Consider the following 26,789-nt stretch of genomic DNA (forward strand, 5'->3'; position numbering starts at 1 on the left):
AACTGGTGAAGGCATGCGCTGGAAGTGCTTCCCCTTAGTGGAAAGGGATAGTGCACACTAACACACTTGATTTTAGCCAAAAGGCAACTGAGGATAATTAACTCTATTTCATACTTGCATGACTCCAGGCACAGAAAATGGTGTGAAATTCAACAGATTTTCAGAAAATAGTTCACAGAAAAAGTTTTGAAGTGTAATCACTGTTGTACTGTGGGTAAATGTGGCAGTCAATTTGCACCCAGCAAGTTCCCATAAATAGTAATGAGGAAATATGCTCAAATAATCTTTTATAGCTGTGCTTGTTGAGGGATGACTGTGGGCCACAAGACCAGGAGAACTCTCTTGCTCAACTTTGAATAATGCTGTGTCGGGTCTTGATGAAAGATCCCTTGTCTAATAATGCACTGCATTCCCTCTGTATTGCACTAATGTGTCAGATTGCATGATATATTCACATCTCTGGAGAAGGATTTAGAGCTTACAGGCAGAATATTAAGAGTAAAATACTTAGAGGGCCTGTACATTACTCCCACAAGTGACTTCTTACCTTTATCATTTCTCACCTCCACCAGAACTGTTTCTGCATCTTGGTTTCCTGAACTTAGGTCTCTACTGTGCATATACCATCACTAATTAGCAGAGTGACCCCCTCCACATTTTCATAGTTTGCAATCCTTCATAAATATCTTGACTATTCAATGTTCAGGTATGAATCAATGTCATCCAGTGGCCATGTCTCTGTAATGGCTATCAGATCATATTTGTGTTCTGTGTTCATCTGATTTGTTTTAAACAGTATGTGTATTCAGATACAGAGTTTTTATTGTTATTCTTTTCTTTTTGTATCTTTTTATCTATTGATGTGCTCTAAGATTTATATTCTTTATCCCCTACTGCCATAGTCTGTTGATCATCTCCTGTCTTAGTCTTTTATCCTTGTTTCTATCTGTTCATTTATCACATTTTCCCAAATCTTCATCCCTCCCTTATAATGTGGCTTGCAAGAACACTGACGCTAACACAGTCCAGATGGAGACAGAACCAATGATACAGATCCCACTTTCCACAGCATTGGTGCAGACTCGGACTCTTGGCCTTCGCACAGGCCTGTTGAGGCGGTCTCCCAGCTTGGCATGGCAGTCTTCTGGCCCAACAAGGCAATCACCCGGCTTGGCATGGAGGTCTCTCAGCCTGGCCTGGTAGTTTCCTGGCATGCTGTGGTGGTCTGCCAGCGTGGTTTGATGGTCTTCCAGCCTGGCAGATTTTTTCTATTCATTTGTGGTATGTGGGAGTCACTGGCTGGCCGGCATTTCTTGTCCATCCCTAGTTGCCCTTGACAAGGTGGTGATGAGTTGCCTTCTTGAACTGCTGCATTGTGGTTGACCCACAATGCTAGTATGGAGAGAATTCCAGGATGTTGACCCAGTGACAGTGAAGAAACGGCGATATATTTCCAAGTCAGGATGGTGAGTGGCTTGGAGGGGAACTTGAAGGTGGTGGTGTTCCCCCATATAGCTGCTCCCCTTGTCCTTCTAGATGGAAGTGGTCATGGGTTAGGAAGGTGCTGTCTGAGGATCTTTGGTGAATTTCTGCAGCACATCTTGTAGATAGTACACACTACTGCTACTGAGAGTCAGTGGGGGAGGGAGTGAATGCTTGTAGTGCCAATCAAGTGGGCTGCTTTGCCCTGGAGGGTGTCAAGCTTCTTGGGTGTTGTTGGGGCTGCACTCATCCAGGCAAGTGGGGAGTATTCCATCACACTCCTGACTTGTGCCTTGTGGATGGTGGACAGGCTTTGAGGAGTCAGGAGGTAAGTTACTCGCCGCAGTATTCCCAGCTTCTGGCCTGCTCTTGCAGCCACTGTGTCTATGTGGTGAGTCCAGTTGAGTTTCTTGGCAATGATAACATCCAGGATGTTGATAGTGGAGGATTCAATGACCGTAACATCATTGAATGTCAAGGGATGGTGGTTAGATTGTCTCTTATTGGTGATGGTCATAGCCTGGCATTTGTGTGGCACGAATGTCACTTGCCACTTGTCAGCCCAAACCTGGATATTGTCCAGATCTTGTTGCATTTGAACATGGACTGCTTCAGTATCTGTCATTTGTGAACATCCCCACTTCCGACCTTATGATGGAGGGAAGGTCATTGATAAAGCAGCTGAAGATGATTGGGCCTAGAACACTGCCCTGAGGAACTCCTGCAGAGATGTCCTGGAGCTGAGATGACTGACCTCCAATAACCACGACCATCTTCCCATGTGTCAGGTATGACTCCAACCACCGGAGAGTTTGCCCCCGATACCCATTGATTCCAGTTTTGCTAGGGCTCCTTGATGTCACACTTGGTCGAATGCAGTCTTGATCTCAAGAACTGTCACTGTCACCTCACCTCTGGAATTCAGCTCTTTTATCTGTGTTTGATCCAAGATTGTAAAGAGGTCAGGAGCTGAGTGGCCCTGGCGGAACCTAAACTAGGCATCACTGATCAGGTTATTGCTGAGAAGGTGCTGCTTGATAACACTGTTGATGACACCTTCCAACACTTTACTGATGATCGAGAGTAGACTGATGGGGCAGTAATTGGCTGGGTTGGATTTGTCCTGCTTTTTGTGTACAGGACAGATTTGGGTAATTTTCCACATTGTCGGGTAGATACCAGTGTTGTAACTACTGGAACAGCTTGGCGAGGGGAGCGGTAAGTTTTGGAGCACAGGTCTTCATTACTATTGCTGAAATGTTGTCAGGGCCCATAGCTTTTGCAATATCGAGTGTCTCCAACCATTTCTTGATATCACATGGAGTGAATCGAATTGGCTGAAGACTGGTATCTGTAATGGTGGGGATCACTGGAGGAGGCTGAAATGGATCATCCACTCGGCACTTCTGGCTGAAGATTGCTGCGAATGCTTCAGCCTTATCTTTTGTACTGATGTGCTCGGCTGTTCCATCATTGAGGATGGGGATATTTGTGGAGACTCCTCCTCCAGTGAGTTGTTTAATTGTCCACCACCATTCACGACTAGGTGAGGCAGGACTGCAGAGTTTAGATCTGATCCGTTGTTTGTGGGTTCGCTTAGCTCTGTCTATCACTTGCTGCTTATGCTGTTTGGCGTGCCAGTAGTCCTGTTTTGGTGGCTTCACCAGGTTGATACCTCATTTTACAGTATGCCTGGTGCTGCTCCTGGCATGCCCTCCTGCACTCTTCACTGAACCAGGGTTGATCCCCTGGTTTGATGGTAATGGTTGAGTGGGGGATATGCCGGGCCATGAGGTTACAGATTGTGTTGGAGTACAATTCTGCTGCTGTTGATGGCCCACAGCACCTTATTGATGCCCAATCATGAGCTGCTAGATCTGTGCAAAGTCTGTCCCATTTAGCACAGTGATAGTGCCACACAACACGATGGACGTTGTTCTCAATGTGAAGGCAGGACTTCGTCTCCACAAGGACTGTGCAGTAGTCACTCTTACCGATAGTACATGGACAGATGCATCTGCAACTGGCATATTGGTGAGGATGAAGTCAAGTATGTTTTTCCCTCTTGTTGTTTCCCTCACCACCTGCTGCAGACCCAGTCTAGCAGCCATGTCCTTTAGGACCCGACCAGTTCGATCAGTAGTACTGCTGCCGAGCCACTCTTGGTGGTGGACATTGAAATCCCCCACCCAGAGTACATTTTGTGCCCTTGCCAGCCTCAGTGCTTCCTCTAAGTGTTCAACATGGAAAAGTATCAATTCGTCAGCTGAGCGAGTATGGTATGTGGTAATCAGCAGGAGGTTTCCTTGCCCATGTTTAACCTGAAGCCATGAGACTTCATGGGGTCCGGAGTCAATGTTAAGAACTCCCTCCTGACTGTAAACTGCTGTGCTGCCACCTCTGCTGGGTCTGTCCTGCCAGTGAGACAGCACATATCCTGGGATGGTGATGGTGGCGTTTGGGACATTGTCTGTAAAGTATGATTCTGTGAGTATGACTATGTCAGGCTGTTGCTTGACTAGTCTGTGAGACAGCGCTCCCAATTTTGGCACTAACCCCCAGCTGTTAGTGAGGAGGACTTTGCAGGGTCGGCATGGTGTTACCTGGCCCCGGCGTGGCAGTCTCTTGGCCTGGCATGGTGATCTTTCAGTCCGGCATGGCACTCTCCCAGCCCCGGCATGGCACTCTCCCAGCCCCAACATGGCACTCTCCCAGCCTGACATCGCGGTCTCCCAGCCCGACATGGTGATCTCTCAGTCAGGCATGGCACTCTCCCAGCCCCAACATGGCACTTTTCCAACCCTGATGTGGCAGTCTTCCAACCCAAACGTGGCACTGTCCCAGCCCAACATGGCAGTCTCATGGCTCAGCGTGGCAGTCTCCCAGCCTTACATTGGCAGTCTCCCATTCTGCCGTGATAGTCTTTTGGCGACCTGTGGCAGTCTTTTGGCCCAGCATGGCCTCAGCATAGGCTTCCAAGGTGATTCCAGAGCGGTCTCCCAGCCTCAAAAGCCTGGAGGTGAAGTCCGGTACAGTCTGGAGTCAAGGCCTCGTGGCTAGGTACTGGCATGGGCTGGGTTGGAAGGACTGTTGTTTTGAACTTGTTATTTCTCTATTTTCTAATTTATTCCTACGATCTGCAATGTGGACTTCTTATTTCTTTATTTTTCTAATTCTTTTTTCCTAAAAATTTGTACTGATGATCTGTACCTAGGTACCTAAGATGGTGCCATCGGTGGCAACTTGTAAACTTTTCACTGTACTCATTTGAGTACATATGATAATAAAGCTAATTAAATTAAATTCATTGATACCAATGCCCCTTGAATTGGAGTCCAGTTCACCCACAGAAGTTGGTGGGCCACATATTCATCTCTCTCTAATCTGATTTGTTTTATGGCAATTTGCACATGGCTCAGGTAATAATCCAGAGATTAAGACCGTTGAAATTTTTCTTCATAATTTAGTACCTGGGCCTTATATCGACTCTGTAGAACCTCTCTGTTTGCCCTGCCTATGGCCTTGGCACCTGCATTGATTACAAAAATTGGATCTGCCCCCTTCCAAACATGTTCCTCTATAACCCTGAGCAGCTGTCCCAAACCACTTGACAGGCAACACAGCTACAGGCTCATAGAGTCATACAGCATGGAAACAGACCCTTCGATCCAACTCATTCATGCTGACCAAGTTTGCCAAGCTAAACTAATCCCAGAATACTGCAGATGCTGGAGAATCTGAGATAACAAGGTGTAGATCTGGATGAACACAGCAGGCTAAGCAGATCAGAGGAGCAGGAAGGCTGACGTTTCGGGCCTAGACCCTCCTTCAGTAAACTAGTCCCACTTGCCTGTATTTGGCCCATTTTTGTCTAAACCTGCTGTACCTGTCCGAATGTCTTTTAAATGTTGTTACTGTACCTGCATCTACCACTTCCTCTGACAGTTCATTCCACATATGAATCACCCTCTGTGTGAATAAGTTGCCACTCATGTCCCTTTTAAATCTTTCTCTTCTCACCTTAAAAATATGACCTCTAGTTTTGAATTCCACCACCCTAAAGAAAAGACACTTGCTATTCACCTTATCTATGCCCCTCATGATTTTATAAACCTCCATAAGGTCACCCCTCAACTCCTACGCTCCAGTAAAAAAACGTCCCAAGCTATCCAGTCCCTCCTTATAACTCAAACCCTCCAGTCCTGCCCACATCCTAGTAAATTTTTTTGAGCCCGCTACAATTTTATAATATCCTTCCTATAACAGGGTGTTCAGAACTGTACACAGTATTCCAAAAGTGGCCTCACCAATATCCAGTACCATGTCCCAACTCCTATAGGCAATGGTCTGAGCAATGAAGACATTTCTACTAAATGCTTTCCTAACCACACTGTCTACCTGTGACACAACTTTTAAAGAACTATGTACCTGAACCCTAGATCTCTCTGTTCAACAACACAACCAGGGCCCCACCATTAACTGTATAAGTCCTGCCCTTGTTTGTTTTGTCAAAGTGCAATACCTCACATTTATCCAAACTAAACCCCATCTGCCACTCCTCTGCCCATTGTCCTATTTGATCAAGATTCCTTTGTAATCTTAGATTACCATCCTCACTGTCGACTATACCATCAATTTTGGTGCCATCTGCAAACTTACTAACCATTCCTCCTAAATTCTCATCCAAATTGTTTATATAAATGACAAACAAAAGGGAATCAGCACTGATCTCTGAGGAACACTGCTGGTCACAAGCCTCCAGTCTGAAAAATAACCTCCCCACCATCCTCTGTCTCCTACAGTCAAGCTAATTTTGTATCCGATTAGCAAGCTTTCCATGAATCTCATGCGATCTAACTTTACTCATTAGTCTACAATGCAGAACCTTGTCAAAGGCTTTAGTAAAGTCTATGTAGACAATGTCAATTGCTCTGCTCTAGTCAATCTTTTTGGTTATGCCCTCAAAAAACTCAAGTTTGTGAGACACAATTTCCCATGCACAAAGCCATGTGACTATCCCTAATCAGCCCTTGCCCCTCCAAATGTGTGTAAATCTTATCTCTCAGAATCCCCACCAACATCTTACCCACTACTGATGTCAGACTCATTAATCTACAGTTCCTCTGGACTTGCAGTTTTTACTGTCAATCCCCTTCACTATACATTCCACTACTACCATGACATTCATTCTTCCTTCCTCACTTGAGTAGCTTCCTGTACCACATTATCATGAGTTGTTGGCTAATTCTCTTTGCAGCCCTCAATGTCTCATCCAGGCAAACTGACAGACATTCAAATTTGTGGGCAATTGAAAAGGCTGAACATCCTGTGCTCCTTCCCCCTGGGTTCCTGACTTGCTTCACTCACAGTCTCACTCTCCTCTCCCCAAACACCGATGAAATCAGAAATCCCTGACCTAAGAGGTGTGACTGTCTTGTGGTACAAAGAATCTTAGAAAATTTCACTCTGATGCATTACAATATCAATAGTTAAGCCTCCAGTTTAGAAACTCTGAGCTAAAGCTGTTCAAATGTCTAGCACTTACTGCATAGAGGGTCTGACAGCATCTGAGAAGTGAGAAAGTTGATGTTTTGGGTCTGCACCCTTCATCAGGACCCTGATGATGAAGGGTCCAGACCCAAAACGTCGACTTTCCTGCTCCTCAGATGTTGTCTAACCTGCTGTGCTTCTCCAGCTCCGTGTTTTATTGACTCTGACTTCCAGCATCTGCAGTCCTTTCTATCTCCTACTTACTGCAACATGTTTGCTCATGATCACATTGACATCCAGAACTCCCCACATGCTGCAGCTGTGATAGATCACCTATTCTGCCAATTTTGATGTGTTTTAAATAAATCCTTAATTGTGTCATTCATGTATATATTTACTTATGTTTTTACTTTTTTTTAAACCTCTTTACAAGTTAATTGAACCTTAGGAACATAATACCCTTCATCACTTAACAAATACTGACTAATAAACTAGCTTCTTTTCCAGTGAGTGGAGTGAAAATAGTTCTTTGAAGCTGAAAAAGTGAAATCAAAGATAAAGAAGCACTTCTTTTCCTTCCTCCCTTAAATCCTTCGTCACCAACTCCCAGCACTGTATTGTTACTTGCAACAAGTGCTAAGTTGCACGAAATTGGCTACTTTTACACATGCCTTAGACAAAAGGCCAAGGTAATCCAGTTATAGAGGAACCAGTTTCAGCTGCTTTATTCATGAAATAAATCCAACTACTCTTGCACTAGAGACCTTGTTAAAACCTTACTTAAGGTTTGGAACTTTACAAATTAAACTGTAGATTTCATTGCAATGCAACCACAAACAAAATGAGATTTGAACAAAAAGATTAGATTCTCTTGTCCACCATCTACATTCATTCAGTCCTGGATCAAACTAATATCTATACTTTTGGAAAACAATAATAAAAGCACTCATTGATATTAAAGTTCAAATCTGCCTAACACAACACAGTGGAAAATAGATATAATGTTTAATTTTTTAAAATTAAATTGAAAATTTCTTCATTTTTAGTTGTGGTTGATTTTTGTTTTCTATGGTCCCAATATTCATTGCTGGGTTGGGTGCAGCGTTGTAAGAATTCTAGGTTCCATAAATCTGACCTTCAAAAATAGTTTCCTGCAATTCTGATTTTTGGTTCAGAAGTGGGCTGGATAATGCTGCTTGTTCCCATGGCAGGCTTGGAGGAAAGCTTGCCTTTGGGGTCCAAAGCTATGTTAACATTTGAAAATACAGATTAGAACAGAAAGCATCCCTCCTGCGCTCACCAGCTCACTCTCCATGCCCCATCAAAGCTGCCCTAAGCCTATCTTCCCACCTCAATGGCCCCTCATCCCTCCCACGCCAATCTATTCCCCTCTACCCAGCTCAAGTGCCACTTGTGTTCTATATCAACCGAGTGCCTTCTTCCATACATCAACATTTACCACATAGGGAATTTCTGCCTGATTTTTTCCCCCTATTTTCATTTAAAAAGTTTTGTAAAGTGAGATACATGGCTGTCAGTCTGTCAAGGACAAGAATGACTTTTATCATAGCATCTTCTGTCCTTCACCTCATTTGGTCTTTTCGGTGGCTTTCTTGTTGAATTGCATGGTGGGAAATGCAGAAATGCTCACCCCTGGAGGGGCCTACTTACATTCTTGCACTGCCACTAGCTATGCACCAATTCAGATGCTATTACCCGGGCACTGGTGCTCACATTATGGTCTTGCGTAGCTATCACTGAGGAAATGGCCCAGAAAGGCAACTTAGCTCCCCACTGTGGAACAGAACCTGGAGGTGCTGGTGATTGGTTGATGGAGAAGAGGATCATTCTTTTCTGCAGACCACCAAGAGTTCACAACATCAGACATGGCCAGTCTGGACACTGATAGTGGCCTTGGTCAGACTATGTCGTCATTTAATGGAACATGCACCACTGCCCACACATCTCATCAAGACTCAAGGACTGCAAATCTCATTATTGAATACATTGTGTTGACTCAACAGTTCTCACCCACCTCCTTTCCCTAAACTACTAATCCTTCCAGCTACATTAGCTTTGGAGAATGTCTGGCAGCTGCTGGATATAACCTTTCCTGCTGGGCTTGCTGACTAATTGTAATAGCTGTTTCCTGCGCTGTCTTCACATTTGAAGCCAAGTCACATGAGTTCCAGACATGGAGACATCTTTGTCAGAAGAATGTGTAGGCATTCTCTGAGGAGGGTTCAAGAAGATCATGTAGTTCTACTGAAGGAACTCCTGAGCCCTCATGTCCTTCATAATAAAGCCTCATGTTATGCCCTCATACAGTGTGATGTGAAGACAACTCAAGGAGGTCAATGTCATGCCACCTTTAGGACCTCTGAATTATGAAACTTTATCCAAACATACATTGCATAAACAATGTTTCCAGGTTACATTTGGGGAGTAGAATTTTGTCAGTTTCAAGGGTTTATGCACTCTTTATGCACATCCTTATCCACACTTAGTAGTCTAAAGACCATCTCCTAGACACCCAAGTAACCCCTGACCCCCATCTCCAAACGATTCCTGATGTCCACCACCTAAGCCTTGCTCCTAAAATGGCCTGAAACCATGATGCAGTAGCAATTCAGTTCTCTAAAGGCATACCCTGGCTTTCCAGAAGAAATACACTAATAACAGATATGTCCTTATCTGATCTACTCTCTACATGTCAACTTCCAGATACCAGGAACTTCAAGATCCAATTTCAGTGGAGACAGCTGATCATTTAAATGGCCAACTTCCTCTGGGAGCTGCATTTGCGCGAACTGCAAACCACCCCAATATCGTCCCAGTGAAAATGAGAAAAGCCAGACTAGGGGATGTGACTTGGGTTCCCTGACTTCTTACAATATTTTTGCTGCAATGTCAGTGCCTAACTGTTTCTTGTACAAAAACATAAAACTTTATATTTATTTATAGAAATTTATATTTTCCCTGTTAAATAGGACCCAATCCACCAAAAAATATTACTCTTGGAAAAGTATCATCCACTGCAGTAGAGGTGCTTTGGAGTCCTCCAGATGAATCAGAGAATGCATCATTTCATCACTATCTTGTTAGTTATATGGTATTTGGATCAAAAAGTCAAGGAACTGAAAATGTTAAAGGGGACAGAACATCCTTAGTACTTGGAAATCTCAAACCATTCCACTCATACAAATTTTATGTACAGACAGTGGCTGAAGGAGGATCACTAAGTTGTGCTGAAGGACCATTGCTTGCAAGTACAGGTAAATATAGCTGTTGAGGTAAATTACTTCCATCTAAAAGACAGGGCATGTATTTATGTTCATTTGCAATCACATCAAACTTTGTCATATTTTGTATGTTTCTATATCAAATTGTATTTTTATTGGGTAACTTCTGGTAGATTTTTCTCTTTAATTGCAAAAAAAATGCAGTTAGAAGGACTTCTGCACCATCAGGAACACTGAGAAATTGGCAAAATGATTGTATTATGTGCTTGACTTTAATGTTGAAATGGAATAGATCAATATGAATTATAATCAACTTAAAGCTTTAGAGTTTTTACAATAAAACTAATCTTTCATTTAGAGTTGACTAATTATTTATGTTTTATTGTGAGTTTAGCTCCTAGTCCTCCAGTCCGTATTCATATTGACAACACTGATGTTTGGGAGAACAGAATCATTGTGCACTGGGAGCCACCGTTAGAAGGAAGTGATGAATACTATCTACAAATAAAACTGAGCAATGGCAACAATGAAGTAAAACAATATTCAGTGACAAATACAATGGTATTTCAATTTGATTTTCTAATCCCGGGTGTCACATATGACATTGAGGTGATGGCAATAAAGAGTGGGAAGAGAAGCGAACCAAAATTTATTACACAAACTACAAGTAAGTCAGAGGTTTAACATTTAAGAGTTACTAGGGCCCCTGTGTAGTAGTGATTCATTAGTCTGCTAGGAAAATGAGGCCTATTGGTTTTCACAGGGAGAATCTAGGTCCTTTGGTTGGCTTTGATGTCTATGGAGGAACCTTCTTTGTTTGGAGAACCTTTGTTGCAATGAAAGAGTGAGCCGTGGTTGGTGGTACAAATCTCCATCATGTTGAGGCTGGTGATGCCTTTTGGGACATGTTTGCATGAAACTGAGGTCCCCATGATGGGAACTATTATTAGGAGGAACTCATGGGTGCAAGCATGTGTTCATCATGGAACCTTAGTGTGCTGCATTCATGTTTCTGAAAAAAAAATGAATATTTATCAGTAATGACTGATTTTACATTTTTTAGAATAATCATGGATTGATTTGGCATAAAGTTCTAGAGTTACCTCTGATGCTTTATTGTTGTGCAATATCATCTTTGGTTTAGTCCTGAAATACTGCCAACCAATATTGCCAACCAACCTGGTACTGGTGAGATTGTGGACTTATCCTATTTTGGGACATCCATGGTTCCATTTCTTCTTGTTGGTGGCCACTGATGGAGAGCTGCTGGCCTATAATTGGCTGGCAACTCTAGAGGTGGACCTTGTCCCTACAGACGTTTGAAAGTCTGGCCTCAAACTAAATAAAGTGCCGTCAAATGAAAAGTTTAAGTGGGCTGAGCCAGCTGAACAGCGGTGAGCTCTTCCTTGAAAATTATGCCAGGGTGCAGGAGTCCACCTTCACGATATGATCCAGCCTGACATCTTTGAAGACAACTTAAATACCTCATCCTGCTGCCACCGGGATTAACCCAACTACAAATGGGCCTGGCATCATGCAGCACGAACGATAGGTCAAACTGCGCAGCCACTTGTCAACTCGGTGAGTGGTGTCCCTTCAACAAAGGCAATCAGTGTCTAATCAAAAGGACTGAATATTAGGAGGGTTGCTGACACTTAACTCTCTGTTCTTGCTTCTGATCCACTGTCTCCCTCTCCCCATGTCCCCAGCAGAAACTAAACCCTCCACATTCCTCAGCTTACTTACCCATGGCTTGGGTCCTCTGCAATCCTGGGACTACCAGGAAAAAGGGTGATCTTGTAGCAGTAGCCATGGTCTCTTGTGTTGCTGAGCTCACAAGAATTGCTGAGCTGTGATTGACCAGCAGCTGTTGTTAGGTGGGACTTGTTCCCAGGGTTTTGAATCTAGTGGAAGTCCCTTCAGTCGAGCATCTTGCTTGCTGATTGGCCAATTGGCTGGTGACACTGCCGATGCCACAACAAGATTCTGCCCATTCTCTTTGACAACAGAATAAAATCTGTACCGACTGATTCTTTTCACCTTTCAGGCTAATGTTTCAGACTGAACGAGACTTTTTGTACCCTTAGCTGACTCTGAGCTGAGCTTCCAACCTCAGATTCTCTCCAATGCAAAGAATACCTACATCATCACCTGTCTCCACCCTGCCTAATCCAATCTCTGCTAAAACCCTCATTCGTGTCCATGTTAGTTCCTGAATGAACCATTTCAATCTTGTTGATCTGGAGATTTTTTTAAATTGCAAAATCAATTTGTTTCTATTTCAGAGCCTAACCCAATTGAAATTGTTGCTCCCATTGATATTCAGACTCACTCAGCTGTGCTCTATATTGGAATGCCAAAAGTTGGCTTATTTGATGGAATTAATATTATGTATGAAAATGGAAATAAAAGGATGCCTATAAAGAGCATTGATGTTAATATAACCCTAGAAAACCTGACACCAGGCAAAGAATATAACATTGCTGTTTATGCAACTAGTGGCAACATGAGGAGCAAAGCCTACAGAGTTCCTGTTGTGAAAACATGTAAGTATCTCTGGTTGCTATTTTCAAACATCTGAAACTTGAGTATGAGCTTCAACATTTTACAGTGCATTGTGTCATGGTTGACCAATTCTTGACCATGTTTTCACAAGGTTTGAAAATAGAGTTGTGTTCGATGCAAGAGGTAATCACAATTTATTTCGGGGAAAAAAATGATACTATTAGAAATTGAAATCCGAAGGCAAACTTTGACTAAGTTTTAGGTCCTAGATTTTTTTATGCGAATTGGCATTTGAAAATAATTTAATTTGAGTAGGGCTGAAGTGGGAAGCTTGGTGAATTTGTCATATTGTGTTATTGTACAGTCAGGTTATATAATCAAATGAAGTGAATTTGGTCATAACTATTGCTTGAGCACCCAGTCAATGTGAAATAAATCAACTTTATAGTTGATACCTGGTGTCAGCATATCAAATGTTTCCTTTATCTGTTTTTAAACAGGATAAAAAGAAAGCATGCCTGCTAGAGATATCAATATCTTGTTCAGATTGCAAAGTTTTCTAATTGTCAAACTCATGAGTTATGTTACTGTAGAGTTGGATATTGTGTGAAATGAGAGCCCTTTAACCATTAACTACTTAGCCTCCAAAAGGAAATGATCAGCACTGTTAGACAGGAAAGAATGTCTCAGCCAAGTCCATAAACCTATAATAAATATTTCATTGTCAGAATGTCTTCACTTAGTTCAATAAATTTAGAAAGCAGAAACAATGCATTATAAAAATGAACTAAGTTCACCCAATAATACGGAAGTACATTTTTGCCAAATATTTGAATGACAGTTGACTACAAAATCGATTCATCTGTAAATGTGTACTAGTCAATCTGATGTGGACCCATGAAATTTCTTTTCATATGTTAATTATTGTTGTATTTTTATTCTAGGCTTGGCATCACCCACTAATTTACGTGAAGGAATAGTCACAGAAACATCACTGGAATTACTGTGGGATAAAGCAGAAGGCCATTTCTACCAATATGAAGTGCAATGTCTAAACTGTGATACACAGCTTGTGGTAACCTCAAATTGTTCTTGGTTCATTAAAAATGCACTGTATATAGCATGTGACATTTTTAACATTTAACCCTTCAAAAGTAACCTAGTTTGAAAATGCACCTAACAGCTGTTAGTACAATTAGACTATTGATAGTTGCTGTACTGTTTTGGCAAAATATGGCTTTTATTAAAAGAATTCCTAGCCATATTTATGTCATTAGTTAAATATGTATGGTAATCATACATATATCACATTATAGATCTATAACGCAACATGTCTATTGTGTTGTTTATTCATTTTAGGTTCAAAAAGTTGACCAGGAGTGTGCAGTATTCATACACCTGATCCCAGGAAAGCTGCATGATATTTCACTTCGGACAGAAAAGGAAGGCTTTCGAGATAGCAAACCAGTGAAAAAGTTAATACGTACAAGTAAGCATGTCTTTTGTTAATACTTATTGCAAATAAAATAGCTTATATTTTCTCTTGAGTTAACTTGATTCAGTGTAGTAGTTAAAATGTGTTAATTGGTAAGGAAATCTCAAAATCAATATTGAAGGGCCTCCCTTTTATTTATAGCTGACATCTGTAATTTTGTTTTCAAGCTTAGAAATGTTAATGGAAATTAGGCAAGCAAAATTCTACATCATTAACAAAAACACAACAATTTTTAGAACCTAAGGGTATCACATGAATAGAAATAGAGATGAAAATAGAAACTGAGTCATTGAGGGTTAATTTGAGTGATGATTAGATAGCCTGTTCAAACAAATGAGTTTTAAGAAAACTTCAAAGAGAAAAGGTTAAGTGAAAAGGTTTATGGAGGGACTTTGGAAGAGTTGAATGAAGTCATTCAAAACTCCAACATTAATGGCTGGAGCAAAATGGGCAGGGAATAGAACCTGGTCCAGCCTTGACTGTCTGTCTAGTGAGAATGATGCTAATGACCCTTTCTAAGATTTCATCTTCATTCAGCGAGATGGACAGATTATGCTACATTTTGAGGAAATTCATCTGATTTCAGCTGGAAGATAACACTTATACTCAAGTCAGAAGTTTAACTGGGAATTGGATGGGGGAAACTATAATGCTGGAGTCAAACTAAGCTCATTCCAATTCATAGAGACGGTTGATACCAAAATAAACAATCACATCAGTCACAATTAATGTGTAAGCTTATTATGTAGATATGTTTAAGTAACAAATGCTTGTTGTTTTTCATTAACACCTTTAAATGACCTTTTTCACGGGACATTTCAGATTTACATTACATTAATTCTTGGGGATGAAATTGGTCACCACCTGTAATGTGGAAATGGACACATAGCCAATATGCAGTCTGTTTAACACTCTACCTGATTATTTTCCTTTGAATTTGATAAAGTAGTTGCACTCACAGGACCTTTGGAATTGGGTACAATTCAAGCACCCCACATAACAATAGCAAACAATGATGCCATTGAGTACATGCAACACACTTGTTTTTTAAACTTAAGAGTACAGAACCTACTGCATATATTATTTTAAAAAATAATCATGCATAAGCCAATCTCAAAAATTTTCAGCCTAAGTAACTGCAGTTTTTTTTTAACCAAATAGCTCATGGTAAAGTCAAACTTATATTTTCAGGAATGAAAACTCAAAGTTGCAGAACTAGGTATGATCGCTACAACCATATCAAAAACTTCAATTCAGTATTCACTGAAACAGTTAAACATGGCATAAATCCTCTTGGCTGCCAGTTAAAGCAGGAAGAATTTAGATTGATTCTAATTTTTAGAGGGAAGAATGTAATAGTTTTGGGAAGAGTAATAAACAGCACACATAGCAGAAGTGTGTAGGGACCAACCTCCAGAGCAAACATGTCCTCAATTATCATGTTCAGCAGGAGGGGATGGTCTGGTCTTGGGAACTGGGGCCCCTGCACTAAGGCTTAGGTCAAAGGCTGAAAATAGTCAGCATGCTATTTTCCAATGGGTAAGCCTTGCCTTTCCCTGACCCCCAACCAGCATTATAATCAAATGCTCAGGTGATGGTGCTGCATCCTCCCAGTAGGGTTTGGGAAGGTTCTAAATGAAAAACACAGAGCGAGACAATAAATGGCAAATATAGATGCCTTACAACTTACACCCCTCCACCAGTTCCACTCCCCCTAAAAAGTGACCCCTAACATTTTTTCCTTAAATCTGAGTCTCAAAAATTAAATATTTACACAAAAATGTATGGTAATTGAAATAATTTTCTTTTACTTGCAATTGGACCAATACGTCTGTGCTCCATATTAAACCAGGATTCTGGATTTGTTTCTGAATGATCTGACAGTGCTACTGACCAATCACCATCCTTAATAATTTTAGCAATCAATAAAGAATTTAAATCTATATTTTATGAATTCATATTCTCTAATAGTATATTATTTTATGCTATTTTAGTGCCGAGTCCAGTGGAGTATTTGAATTATAACAAGACTTCTCAATCAGTAACTGTCAGCTGGCTTCAAGCTGCTCATGTATTTGATGGATATAATCTTACATTATCCAGCAAAACAATCCACCAGGTTGTCAACATTCCTTTCACTCACTCACGGTAAGAAGTTAACAGCATTATAAAAATTCAGATTTTCTTAGGTTTATCATGCAATTAATGGTCTGAGTTACATGGTTATGTTCCCAGTTGAAAGGAATTGAATTGTGAATAGTATATACACAATTATTGAAACTTCCACTTCTGTATATTTATAAAGATTATGACATTAAATCATAATATGTTGTTAGAAATATTAGTCTTTTGACAATTCATTCAGCTGTGTAGTGCATAGTTGAGGGAGTGCATTGTTACTGTGTTGTCTTTTTAATGAGAAACTAAAGCTGAGAACCAGTTTACTTGCTCAGGTGGAGGTTTAAGAATGCATAGGCAGTGCTTGCTGACACCCACTACTGTGGGCACTACGCATGCGTATTAATCCAGAAACGCACATACGCACAATGGGAGATCAGCTACATCGATATGTACAGTGTCGATAACATCATACACAAAGGCTGCACGGTGCGTATGCAAACATAGGTGTCATATTTACACAGGGTTTGATTAGAGGGAGTAAGGACATGGGATGGAGAGAGTGAGGACATGGGGTGGAGTGAGGACCCAGAAGGGAGGGGTGTGGACATGTAGTGAAGTGTAGATGTCGTGGGAGGTGTAGTGATTGTAATGAGATGGACCTCATAGAATATGAGTTCCCTGATTGGGGTTGTTAATCTGGTCCAATCAGGGAGCCCTGGCTGGGAAGTTTGACACATTTGATCCTGCTGTCAAAGACTGGGCCCACTATATGGAAAGAATGCGTTATTTTTTTCCGGGCAAATGGGGCAGATGCAAAGGCATGAGTAATTCTCCTGACAGCTTGTAGACATGCAGCTTTTTTGCTTATTAGGAACCTACCTTTCCCTGAGGCACCAGATACTAAAGCCTTTCAAGAGTTGACGAATTTAGTTAAGGAATGCGAAGTTTCCAAGCCTCCTGTAATTCTGAGATGCTATCGGTTTTAGTCAGCAATTCAAAAACTATCAGAATCCATATTGGGATTTTTGGCTAAACTTAGATGACTGGCAGAGGCGTGTGATTTTGGTTTAATCCTTAATGAGTTGCTTAGAGACCATTGGTATTTGGGATTAATGATGTAACCATGCAAAAACACCTACTAGCTGAAGCCCAAGTGGACTTCAAACAGGCACTACACTGGCTTTATTATTGGAAAATGCGGCAAGTGGAGCATACAAGTTGTAGGGTATTCCAATGGAACTGAATACCCTCACCAGTCTGACTGATCTTAGCGAACACCACTTGAGTGAAGAAAATTGTACAGCTTCACTCAAGAAATATTGTGAACAGAAGAGATCTAGGTCAGCCCACAGCAAAACCCCAAAACAAAACCAAGCCTCGGCCAAATGGTTATAATTTTCATCAGGATCCAGGCCAGCGAACCATTGTAGTTGCTGCTAGTATGTGGGCTTGAGACAGCAAAGGAGTCCCAGTAGACCTAAATTGAGTAAGAGAACTCATCGGCTGGTCCTAATAAAGTACCTGGACGTTTTTCAGGAAGGGACTACCAAAGGAGAGCGCATGCTCTGGAAAGTCCACCAACACCAATCTTCAACGACCCTAAGCCATTCAAACATTATTTGCTGCCATTCAATTAACGCATCTGTTATCTTGACTTCGTTACAACTGCCTTGGCTTTCTAACCTTTCATGTCTTTGCCAGCAAAAACCTACCAGTCATCGTCGCAAAATGTTCATTTGACCTAGTCTTGACTTTGGGCTGAATGTTCTCTGACAGGATGCTTCCTGTCTAATAGTAAATTAAAATATTAAAATGCTTAATGCAATACTTCACCTTTTTAATGAGATTTTTTTGTGTAAGCTATAAACAGATGGTATGAAACCCTGGGAACTTTATTTTATTCCTTTTTCTGTTGTTAACTATAACTATAGTGACTTCATTAGTAATGAGCTTTCAGGCCATCTCACTTACGAGATAATGATCGTACCTCCTGAATTTTCGTAATGTAGTTCCATTCAATTAAAAATTCACGTGGAAATGTTAACTTCTTTAAAAGGATTTTTTAAACATTGCATTGAGGATTTAATCCCAAAACTTGTAGTAAGTTGAGTAAAATTTCACATATGCTATTTGTCATATTGAGTACTTCCAGCATTGACTGGTTTAATTAATAATTGTACTTTGTATATTACACAGAACATATAGTTATGTCAAGCTGTTACCAGGTACCATCTATTTTGTAAGTATTGAGACCACAAGTTCAACAAAGAAGAGCCATCCCACTACAATCAATGTTACAACAAGTGAGTTCCTGTTACAGAACTAAAAATATTTAGGGCTGAATTTAATCCAGGAACTAGGAATCACACTAGTGGAACCAAAATCAGCTTGAGAATTTTGAGAAGGCAGAAAGGGGCTGGCCAAATGCAATCACATTTCGATTAATTAAGGAAAATGATGCAGTGAGCACATCTGGTTACACAGCTTGAATGGGCCTTTTTTCTGCTCTGCTCAAGGGTTTTGCTTCTGATGCCTCCAGATGCCTCCCTTGGCTGCTCCTCTCATGTGTCCAACATGATGATCTCCATTAAAGATGGAAGGCTGAGTTATATGTTCATACATAAAATAGCATTCATCTTCTTCCATTATCAGAGTTCTATGAGATTATCCATTATAAAATAACAGAGTTTTCGATAAATCAAAGTTTGCTGTTTGGTTATTTATTTCCTTTATTCATTCATGGGATGAGGGCATCGCTGGCTAGGCAGCAATCATTGCCCATTCCTAATTGCCCAGGGGGTGGTTACGAGTCAACCACATTGCTGTGGGTCTGGAGTCACATGTAGGCCAGACCAGGTAAGGATGGCAGTTTCCTTTCCTAAAGGACATTAGTGAACCAGATGGGTTTTTCCCAACAATTGACAATGGATTCATGGTTATCATTAGACTCTTAGTTCCAGATATTTATTGAATTCAAATTCCGCCATCTGCCATGGTGAGATTCGAACCTGGGTCCCCAGAACATTATCTGGGTCTCTGAATTAACAGTCCAGTGATAATACCACTCGTCCATCGCCTTATCATATATATTTGCTATCACATAGTTTACAAGTTATTTCCAGTACTGAAGAGATCATGTACTGAATTTATGTTGACAAGACATGAGACTGGCTAGAGGTCCACATTCTGATCTGTGTCCTTTAGACTGTTGCATCAAACTTTCCCTTCCGTCAGCATCTCCCCCTCAGACCTGTGCCTTCAGACTGTTGTAAACTCTTTCCAACCTCCTATGGAAGGCAGCTGCAAAACACTGATCCAGCATCTCCATACTTCAACACTGCCCAGCTTTCACATGACAGAGATCTGATATCCTATAATCCCCTGTTGCTGCACGTTTGATCACTAAAGCTTTACTTAATTCCATTCACCTGTATCCAAGTGATCAATAATATTATTTTTGACTCACAATTGGCTTTTCCTGCCTCACTGTCTTCCTGTTTAGCCATGTAGTCTAGCCATCGGGTCTTACCATCAGGAAACTTTCCCAGCTGATCCTACCTAATTCTACAGCCTTTTAAATTAGGAAATTCACTTTGCCACTCTTTTTGCATGTGCATACTTATATGTATGCGACATAATTAAATGTGAAACAGACTTGGTTGCTTTCTTTTTTGATTAGTGCTAATTACCAGCGATTAGAAGTCTCCCTGCATTTATATTTGGAACTAAGAATTGTTTGTGTAAGGTAATGTCCTCTTCTCCTGCTCTCAAGATGTGTTACTTCCTTCATGAATACTTTTCCATCTAACAATTTGGCTGCTAAGTAACAGAAGCTATCCAATAATGAGCTTATGAGACAGAAGCTTTCTATTGCTTATATTTGAAATTCCTTCTAAGCATTAATCAGTCTTTATTTACACAACTTAAAATCAAGTCAAATTTGCATCTGTAACATGGAAATTTAAAGGAACCCTAAGAAAAGAGAACATTTGAACTTGCTCAACTACATCAACTAAAATTGTAACTTAGCCAGTGCTTCATTTTCCCCAGTCAGACTAATGTAAAGCAGCAATTAAATCAGAAGTCCGTCCAATGGTTTTAGTGTTCAGGCTAATGAGCTCTGAACTGGGGGCCCTGTTGTCGTGCAGTGATAGCATCCTTAGCCCTGGGCCAGGAAGATTGGCTTCAAATCCCATCTGCTGCAGACATGTGTAATCACATCTCTGCCCAGGTTGATTAGAAAAATAGGAATTTTTTTTAATAAAAACATTGAATTGGTGAACTAGCAGGTCTGATTAATCTGCTTAATGACAGCTTGCCACTGGAAGGGTGGGAAATCCAGAATGACAGACACAAATGTTAGGCATCCTGCAACACTTAACAGGGAATGGAAAAATGAGGGATTGAGGGTGGTCAATAGAGCAGCTTATTTCAACATCAAAAAAATGGGATAATGAAGGAATGGTGAAGACTTAAACCCCAAAAGAATTAAGTAAAATTTAACCAGATTTGCTTTCTATGTTTCCCTGAGCTGTTTAAGCACCATTGGAAATAATAAGATACCTATTTGAATCAGTCAAATGTGGTTGAGGACGTAGTAACCTTCAAAATCATGTTGGGGTTTTAACTGCATCAAAAAAATTGACCCCATTGACATTGGTTCATTAGGCTTCTGCCTGTTTTTATGAAAGCTAGTTGTCCAAATCTTGATCTGCCTAAAAATTGGATCTACCAGTTCTCCAGAAATTTATCGCTTTCTTTCCATATTCATTCAGCTACAATCTCATTCAGACAGGAGGTGGTTTTAAGATTTTTTTCTGAAACCGGTATGTTTAAAGTGCTAATGTCCATTAATTAATGTTTTAGTTGTAGTCAGCTGCTGAATTTGAGGGACTAAAATTGCTTCAGAGATTGTCCCTGTTCCTGAATGAATGGATCTAAAGTTCATTCTGCAGGCTCACAAAGATTATCTGCGGACACCTAATAGGTATCCCTAGGCAACTTGTTGTTAAAAGAAGAGTCAAAGATCAGGCTTTCTTGATGTCAGCAGCATTCCATTTAAGTTGAGTGATTAAAGTGTCTGGGACAGAGGGTGATCAGGAAACAAAGGAGGATGGCAAACTAGAAGGGAGATAATAGGGAAGGAAAACAATGTTTCAGGAGAGTAATGGTGACTGTCATGCAGCATGGCAGTGGGCCAGAAGGAGGGTCATGGTTAGTGGTAACTGGGCAGGGCCGAGACTAGGTTAGTTTATGTATGTGTGTGTGTTTGGGTGGGGGACAGTGGTGCTAGGCAGAAAGAGGTTCTAGTAGTGACATTCCTTGTCAGTTTGGAGTGGGGTTTCAACCAACTGTAAGATCCCTTTTTGATGTATGCAAAATAGTTAACGTCTGAAGTAGGCAAGGGTTTCGGATGCCTTCTTTTTGACAATACTGTGAATTGGACCCTGCACAGTTGAGTGTCTGAGACATGATACTTACATTCATTTCTTAATAATATATTACACCACTTGCAAGTTCCCCTTCAAGCCACTCACTATCCTGACTTGGAAATATATCACCGTTCTTTCTTGTCACTGGGTCCAAATTTTGGATCTCTTGCCCTAACAGCATTGTGGGTTTGTCTACACGAAATGGGCTACAGTAGTTCAAGAAGGCAGTTCACCACCACCTCTTCAAGGGCAATTAAGGATGGGCAATATAGCCCATGGCCCAGGCAGCAATGCCCACTACCCATGAATAAATTGAACAAAAGTACTTTTTAAAGGCAAATATTAATCAATATGCCTTAGCTATTGTGTGATATCTATATATAAAATATGCATCCTGCATTGCAGAGCAATACTGAGAATAAACTATTGTATAAATTTCTTAGTTCCAGAACCTCCTGTGGACTTGCAGTTTGTTGAACAGGATGAGTACTCGGTATACCTATTTTGGAAGCCTCCAAGAGGCAATTTTGATATTTTTGAGGTGAGTGAAGCATCTCTTAAGAAAATTTTAACCACTGTACAATTTTCTATTGGAAGTGCATTCACCCAATAGGAAATATAATTACTGAATACTTTGTTTTCATTGTTATGACTGAGTGTAGAAGCTTAATGTTGCTTTACTCAGTTTACACCTTAACTGTAGAAAGCAAATTAGGATCTATCAATGGAATGATGCCATAATTCAATATTTAATGAGGAAAGCATTAATAGATGGGTCATCTAACAATGTAGGCATACGTAAACTGGATTAAATTCCTTATCATTCAAAATTAATTAATAGACAATGTGTTTCTTCTGTGGTATTAGAATTTAGAATCATAGAATCCCTACAGTGTGGAAGCAGGCCAATCAGTCCATTGAACCCACACTGACTCTTCGAAGAGCAGCCCACCCAGACCCACCCCTCTACCCTATCCCTGTAACCCTGCAAATCCCATGGCTAATCTACCTAGCCTGCACATCCCTGGGCACTATGAGCAATTTAGCATAGCCAAACCATCTAACCTACACATCTTTGGACTGTGGGAGGAAACTGGAACACCCGGAGGAAACCCACACAGACATGGGGAGAATATGCAAACTCTACACATACAGTTACCCGAGGGTGGAACCAAAACTGGGTCCCTGGTATTGTGAGACAACGTTGCTAACCACTGAGCCAATGTAATGATAATGAGTTACGACAAATGATTCTAAAGAGTAAAAACAAATGCGATTAATTGTGACTTTTGTTTCAAGTGCAGTATATATCACAACATTTATACATTATTTTCAAATCATATTCTCTTTGGTTTGTTTTGATTATTACTGTGATCAGACTGTTGATTTTTAATTAAATCTCCCTTAAACTAGCTATACCATGACAACAATGAACCAATCAAACTTAATGGGATGGGCTTACTTTGTCTCACTAGTATTAAGGAATTTTAGATCACTTTACAGAGAGAGGATGTTTTTTATGCTTTTTAGACCATGAGGCCTTGCAGGCATTCAGACATCTTCTTGATGATATAAGCTGACCATTCAGGCTGTCACCAACTACCTACCACTGATCAGCAACAGAGGATCTGGCTTCAATGTCCCTTTAAGTCAGCAAACAGTGCACGTCTAAACCCACAATGGGCATGATAATGTGGCTACTTGCTCAATAAGTGAAATATAAGGCAAGACCGAAAGTGAGATTCTTGGAATCATAGAATCCCTACAGTGTGGAAACAAGTTCTTCGGCCCAACAAGTCCATACCGACCCTCAGGACATCCCACCCAGACCCATCCCCCTTTAACTCCCCTAATCTACACATCCTTTGAACACTACGGGCAACTTAGCATGGCCAATCCACCTAACCTACATATCTTTGGACTGTGGGAGGAAACCGGAGCACCCGGAGGAAACCCATGCAGACATGGGGAGAATGTGCAAACTCCACACCGACAGATTCTGGCCATGACTCTCCAATCTTTAAATGTATAGGTTATGGATGATCTGTTATGGAAGAAACCCCTTTTCTCAATATTCCATATAAATGTAGTAATATAACCATGAAAAGAGAAAGAGAATGTTATGACACAAAACTTCTAACGTTGATCAGGCTTTTGTACAATAAGCTTATATTTTGTAAGCACTGGAGTATAAATATTTTTTGAGCACGTCTTTCTTTTCAGATAGTTATGTTAGAGATCTAACTATTTATGTGAAATATGTTGGCTTGGATTTCCTCAAATAACAAAAACAAAATAATCAGTATTCTGATAGCTTTTTGGAAAGTATATTCAATCTGTGTGTCATATAATTCGCAACATTTTCAGAAATGACACAAATTCGGTATGTTGTTGCAACTACAACACACCAGATGGAGCAAAGTACAGTTCCCTGAAATTGTAATATTGATTTTATTCCCAGTTATCGTACCATTTATCTGGAATCAGTGAAAATGTATATAGAACAACACTACGTGGCAACAATTTCAGGATCGAAGGCCTCATTCCAGGAGTGGAATATGTATTTCAAATAAAAACAATTAAAGGGATAGATGAGAGTGAAATAGTTGAGAAAAGGCTAAAAACAAGTAAGAAATTTGACCATTTTTCTTAACCTCTTGATCACAATGAAATTTTTAAATCATATGAAAGGTCAGTTTCCACCGGGTTTCTTCCGCCCGACTGTTCTAATTTCGATTGATTCATTGATTTAATGTTGTGCATGCCAAGTTACAGTGAAAAGTGTTGTTTTGTGTGCTATGCAGGTAGATCGTACCATATAAAGTGCATCAGGGTGCAGAACAGAGTGCAGAACACAGTGTTACAGCCACAGAGAAGGTGCAGAGAGAGAGAGATCAGTATTAACATTTGAGAAGTCTGTTCAAAGTCTGATACCAGCGGGGAAAAGGTTGTTCTTGAATCTATTCATATATGCATTCAAACTTTTATATGTTCTGCCCAATGCAAGAGGGTTAAAGAGAGTATAACCAGAGTGGGACGGGTCTTTGATTATGTTTGTTGCTTTCCCAAGGCAGTGGGAAGTATAGATGGAATCAATGGAAGGAAGGCTGGTCTGTGTGATGCCCTGGGCTGTGTTCACGACTCTCTGTAGTTTCTTGCGGTCTTGGGAAGAGCAGTTACTATACCATGTTGTGATGCATCGAGATAGGATGCTTTCTATGGTGCATCTATAAAAATTGTTTAGAGTCCTTGTAGACATGCCAAATTTTCTTAGTCTCTTGTAGAAGTAGAGACATTGTTGTACTTTCTTGACCATTGCATGGATGCGGGTGGACCAGGACAGATTGTTGTTGACCATCACTTCCAGGAACTTGGCGCTCTCGACCCCACTCCACTTCCTGAAGTCAATGACCAGTTCCTTCATTTTGCTGACATCAATGGAGAGATTGTTGTCTTTACACCATGCTGCTAAGCACTTAATCTCTTTCCTGTATTCTGCCTCATCATTGTTTGAGATCTGGCCTACAACAGTGGTGTCATTGGAAGGACTGTCGACACCCTGGTTTTGAAGGTTTTCCTGCTGAGGTTCAAATAACAATTGGGAGAAGTAGCATAGAAATGCAGCATTAAGACCTCCCAAAGCAGTGTGCAACCAATTAATTAATGTTTTAAGTGGGGATATTGTTATATATGAATGATGATAAAAACAGTTTCCATTAATATATAGCAGTTTTTTGACATAGTAAAGAGTCCAAATTTGTTTCACAGTTGTTATCAATCAACACTTTACACCATTGATGACGATAAGCTTTATTGGGCATCTTAAAGGAAGAAAGAAAGGTAGAGAGGTTTGGCAAGGTGCGCTCAGGAGCTTGATATTTAATGGTAAGCCACCAGTAGAAGTGTGGTTAAAGTCAGGAATGATGAAGAGTCCAGAATTGGAGGTATGTATAGATCTTGGAGTGTTCAAGGGCTGTGGGGAATCAAGGTTTTAAGGGAAAAGGCAGCAAAGTGGACTAAGGAATATCAGATCAGCCATGATCCCATTGAACAGTGGAGCAAGCTTGAGGGGCCAAATGGCCTATTCCTACTCCTATTTCTTATGGTCTTGTAGTCTTATGAAGGAGAATGCAGATATAGGAAGTGGGTGAGAACATGGAAGGATTTTAAAACAAGGATGATAATTTTTTTAATTAACATATTCAACCAGGTGTAAACAAGGATAACACTAATAAAAAAAACTGAAAATATTAGAAATGTTCAAGAGTTGTTAATGTTTTAGGTCTGCGACCTTTGGCTGCACTTTCTGTCATGGTGGCTTCCCCTTTCTTGCCTGCTCCCTCATTGACTTTCTCATGAATCCCCACTCATGCTCACCACAACAGACAGTTTCAATAGTCAAACCTACATTTCCTATAATCTGAAATTAAATCTTGGTGTGTTAGGGATACAAGATATATCAGATCACCTGATGAACAGTCTATCCTTTTACTGTAAACCTGCCACCCATTGAGTATTCAGTTTCACTATGTGTCACTCCATAACATGGATAATATCAGCTCTGTAGAACATTTTTCTAAAATCTAGTGATTTTAAAATCTGATTTCCAAGATTAAATATTTTACAAAAATGTGTAATCTTGGAGCAGTTTGGCATCTAGGTGCGTTTCCTGAGATTAATTGAGCAAACCCTTGGATGAATCAGATGAACCATTTTGATAATCCTTGATGATTTTTAGATAAGTTGATTCATGGAAATTCTGTTTTGTGCAGTATAGCACAATGCTTCATCGAATTACCGCATGAAACAACCTATTTCTTAATAATAGAGGCTTTGAAAAAGTGATACATGTTTGGAAATTCAATCTGTTAATGTAGCTAATCAGCTGAATAAATACGAATGACTATTGCACTTTGTGTGTATAGCATTGATCAACAACTTTGCCTCTCTGAATTAAGCAGTTAGCTGAAGGCAGTGGAGCTGGATGAACACAGCAGGCCAGGCAGCATCAGAGGAGCAGGA

The 26,789-nt window shown here is 40.5% G+C and overlaps 1 protein-coding gene across 1 annotated transcript in view; it reads left to right on the plus strand.

Moving 5' to 3' along the window:
* The first annotated feature begins 4,182 nt into the window (after positions 1-4,182).
* ptprq (protein tyrosine phosphatase receptor type Q) overlaps positions 4,183-26,789 on the plus strand; it is a 173,279-nt gene continuing 150,672 nt past the window's right edge. The window contains exons 1-7 of the mRNA XM_048607916.1: positions 4,183-4,511; positions 10,604-10,881; positions 12,500-12,760; positions 13,664-13,794; positions 14,079-14,208; positions 16,209-16,362; positions 18,532-18,638. Coding sequence (XP_048463873.1) covers positions 4,183-4,511; positions 10,604-10,881; positions 12,500-12,760; positions 13,664-13,794; positions 14,079-14,208; positions 16,209-16,362; positions 18,532-18,638 — 1,390 coding nt within the window. The remainder of the gene's footprint in view (positions 4,512-10,603; positions 10,882-12,499; positions 12,761-13,663; positions 13,795-14,078; positions 14,209-16,208; positions 16,363-18,531; positions 18,639-26,789) is intronic.

This window comes from Rhincodon typus, chromosome 18 (assembly GCF_021869965.1).
Source record: "Rhincodon typus isolate 14 chromosome 18, sRhiTyp1.1, whole genome shotgun sequence".
Taxonomy (NCBI): domain Eukaryota; kingdom Metazoa; phylum Chordata; class Chondrichthyes; order Orectolobiformes; family Rhincodontidae; genus Rhincodon; species Rhincodon typus.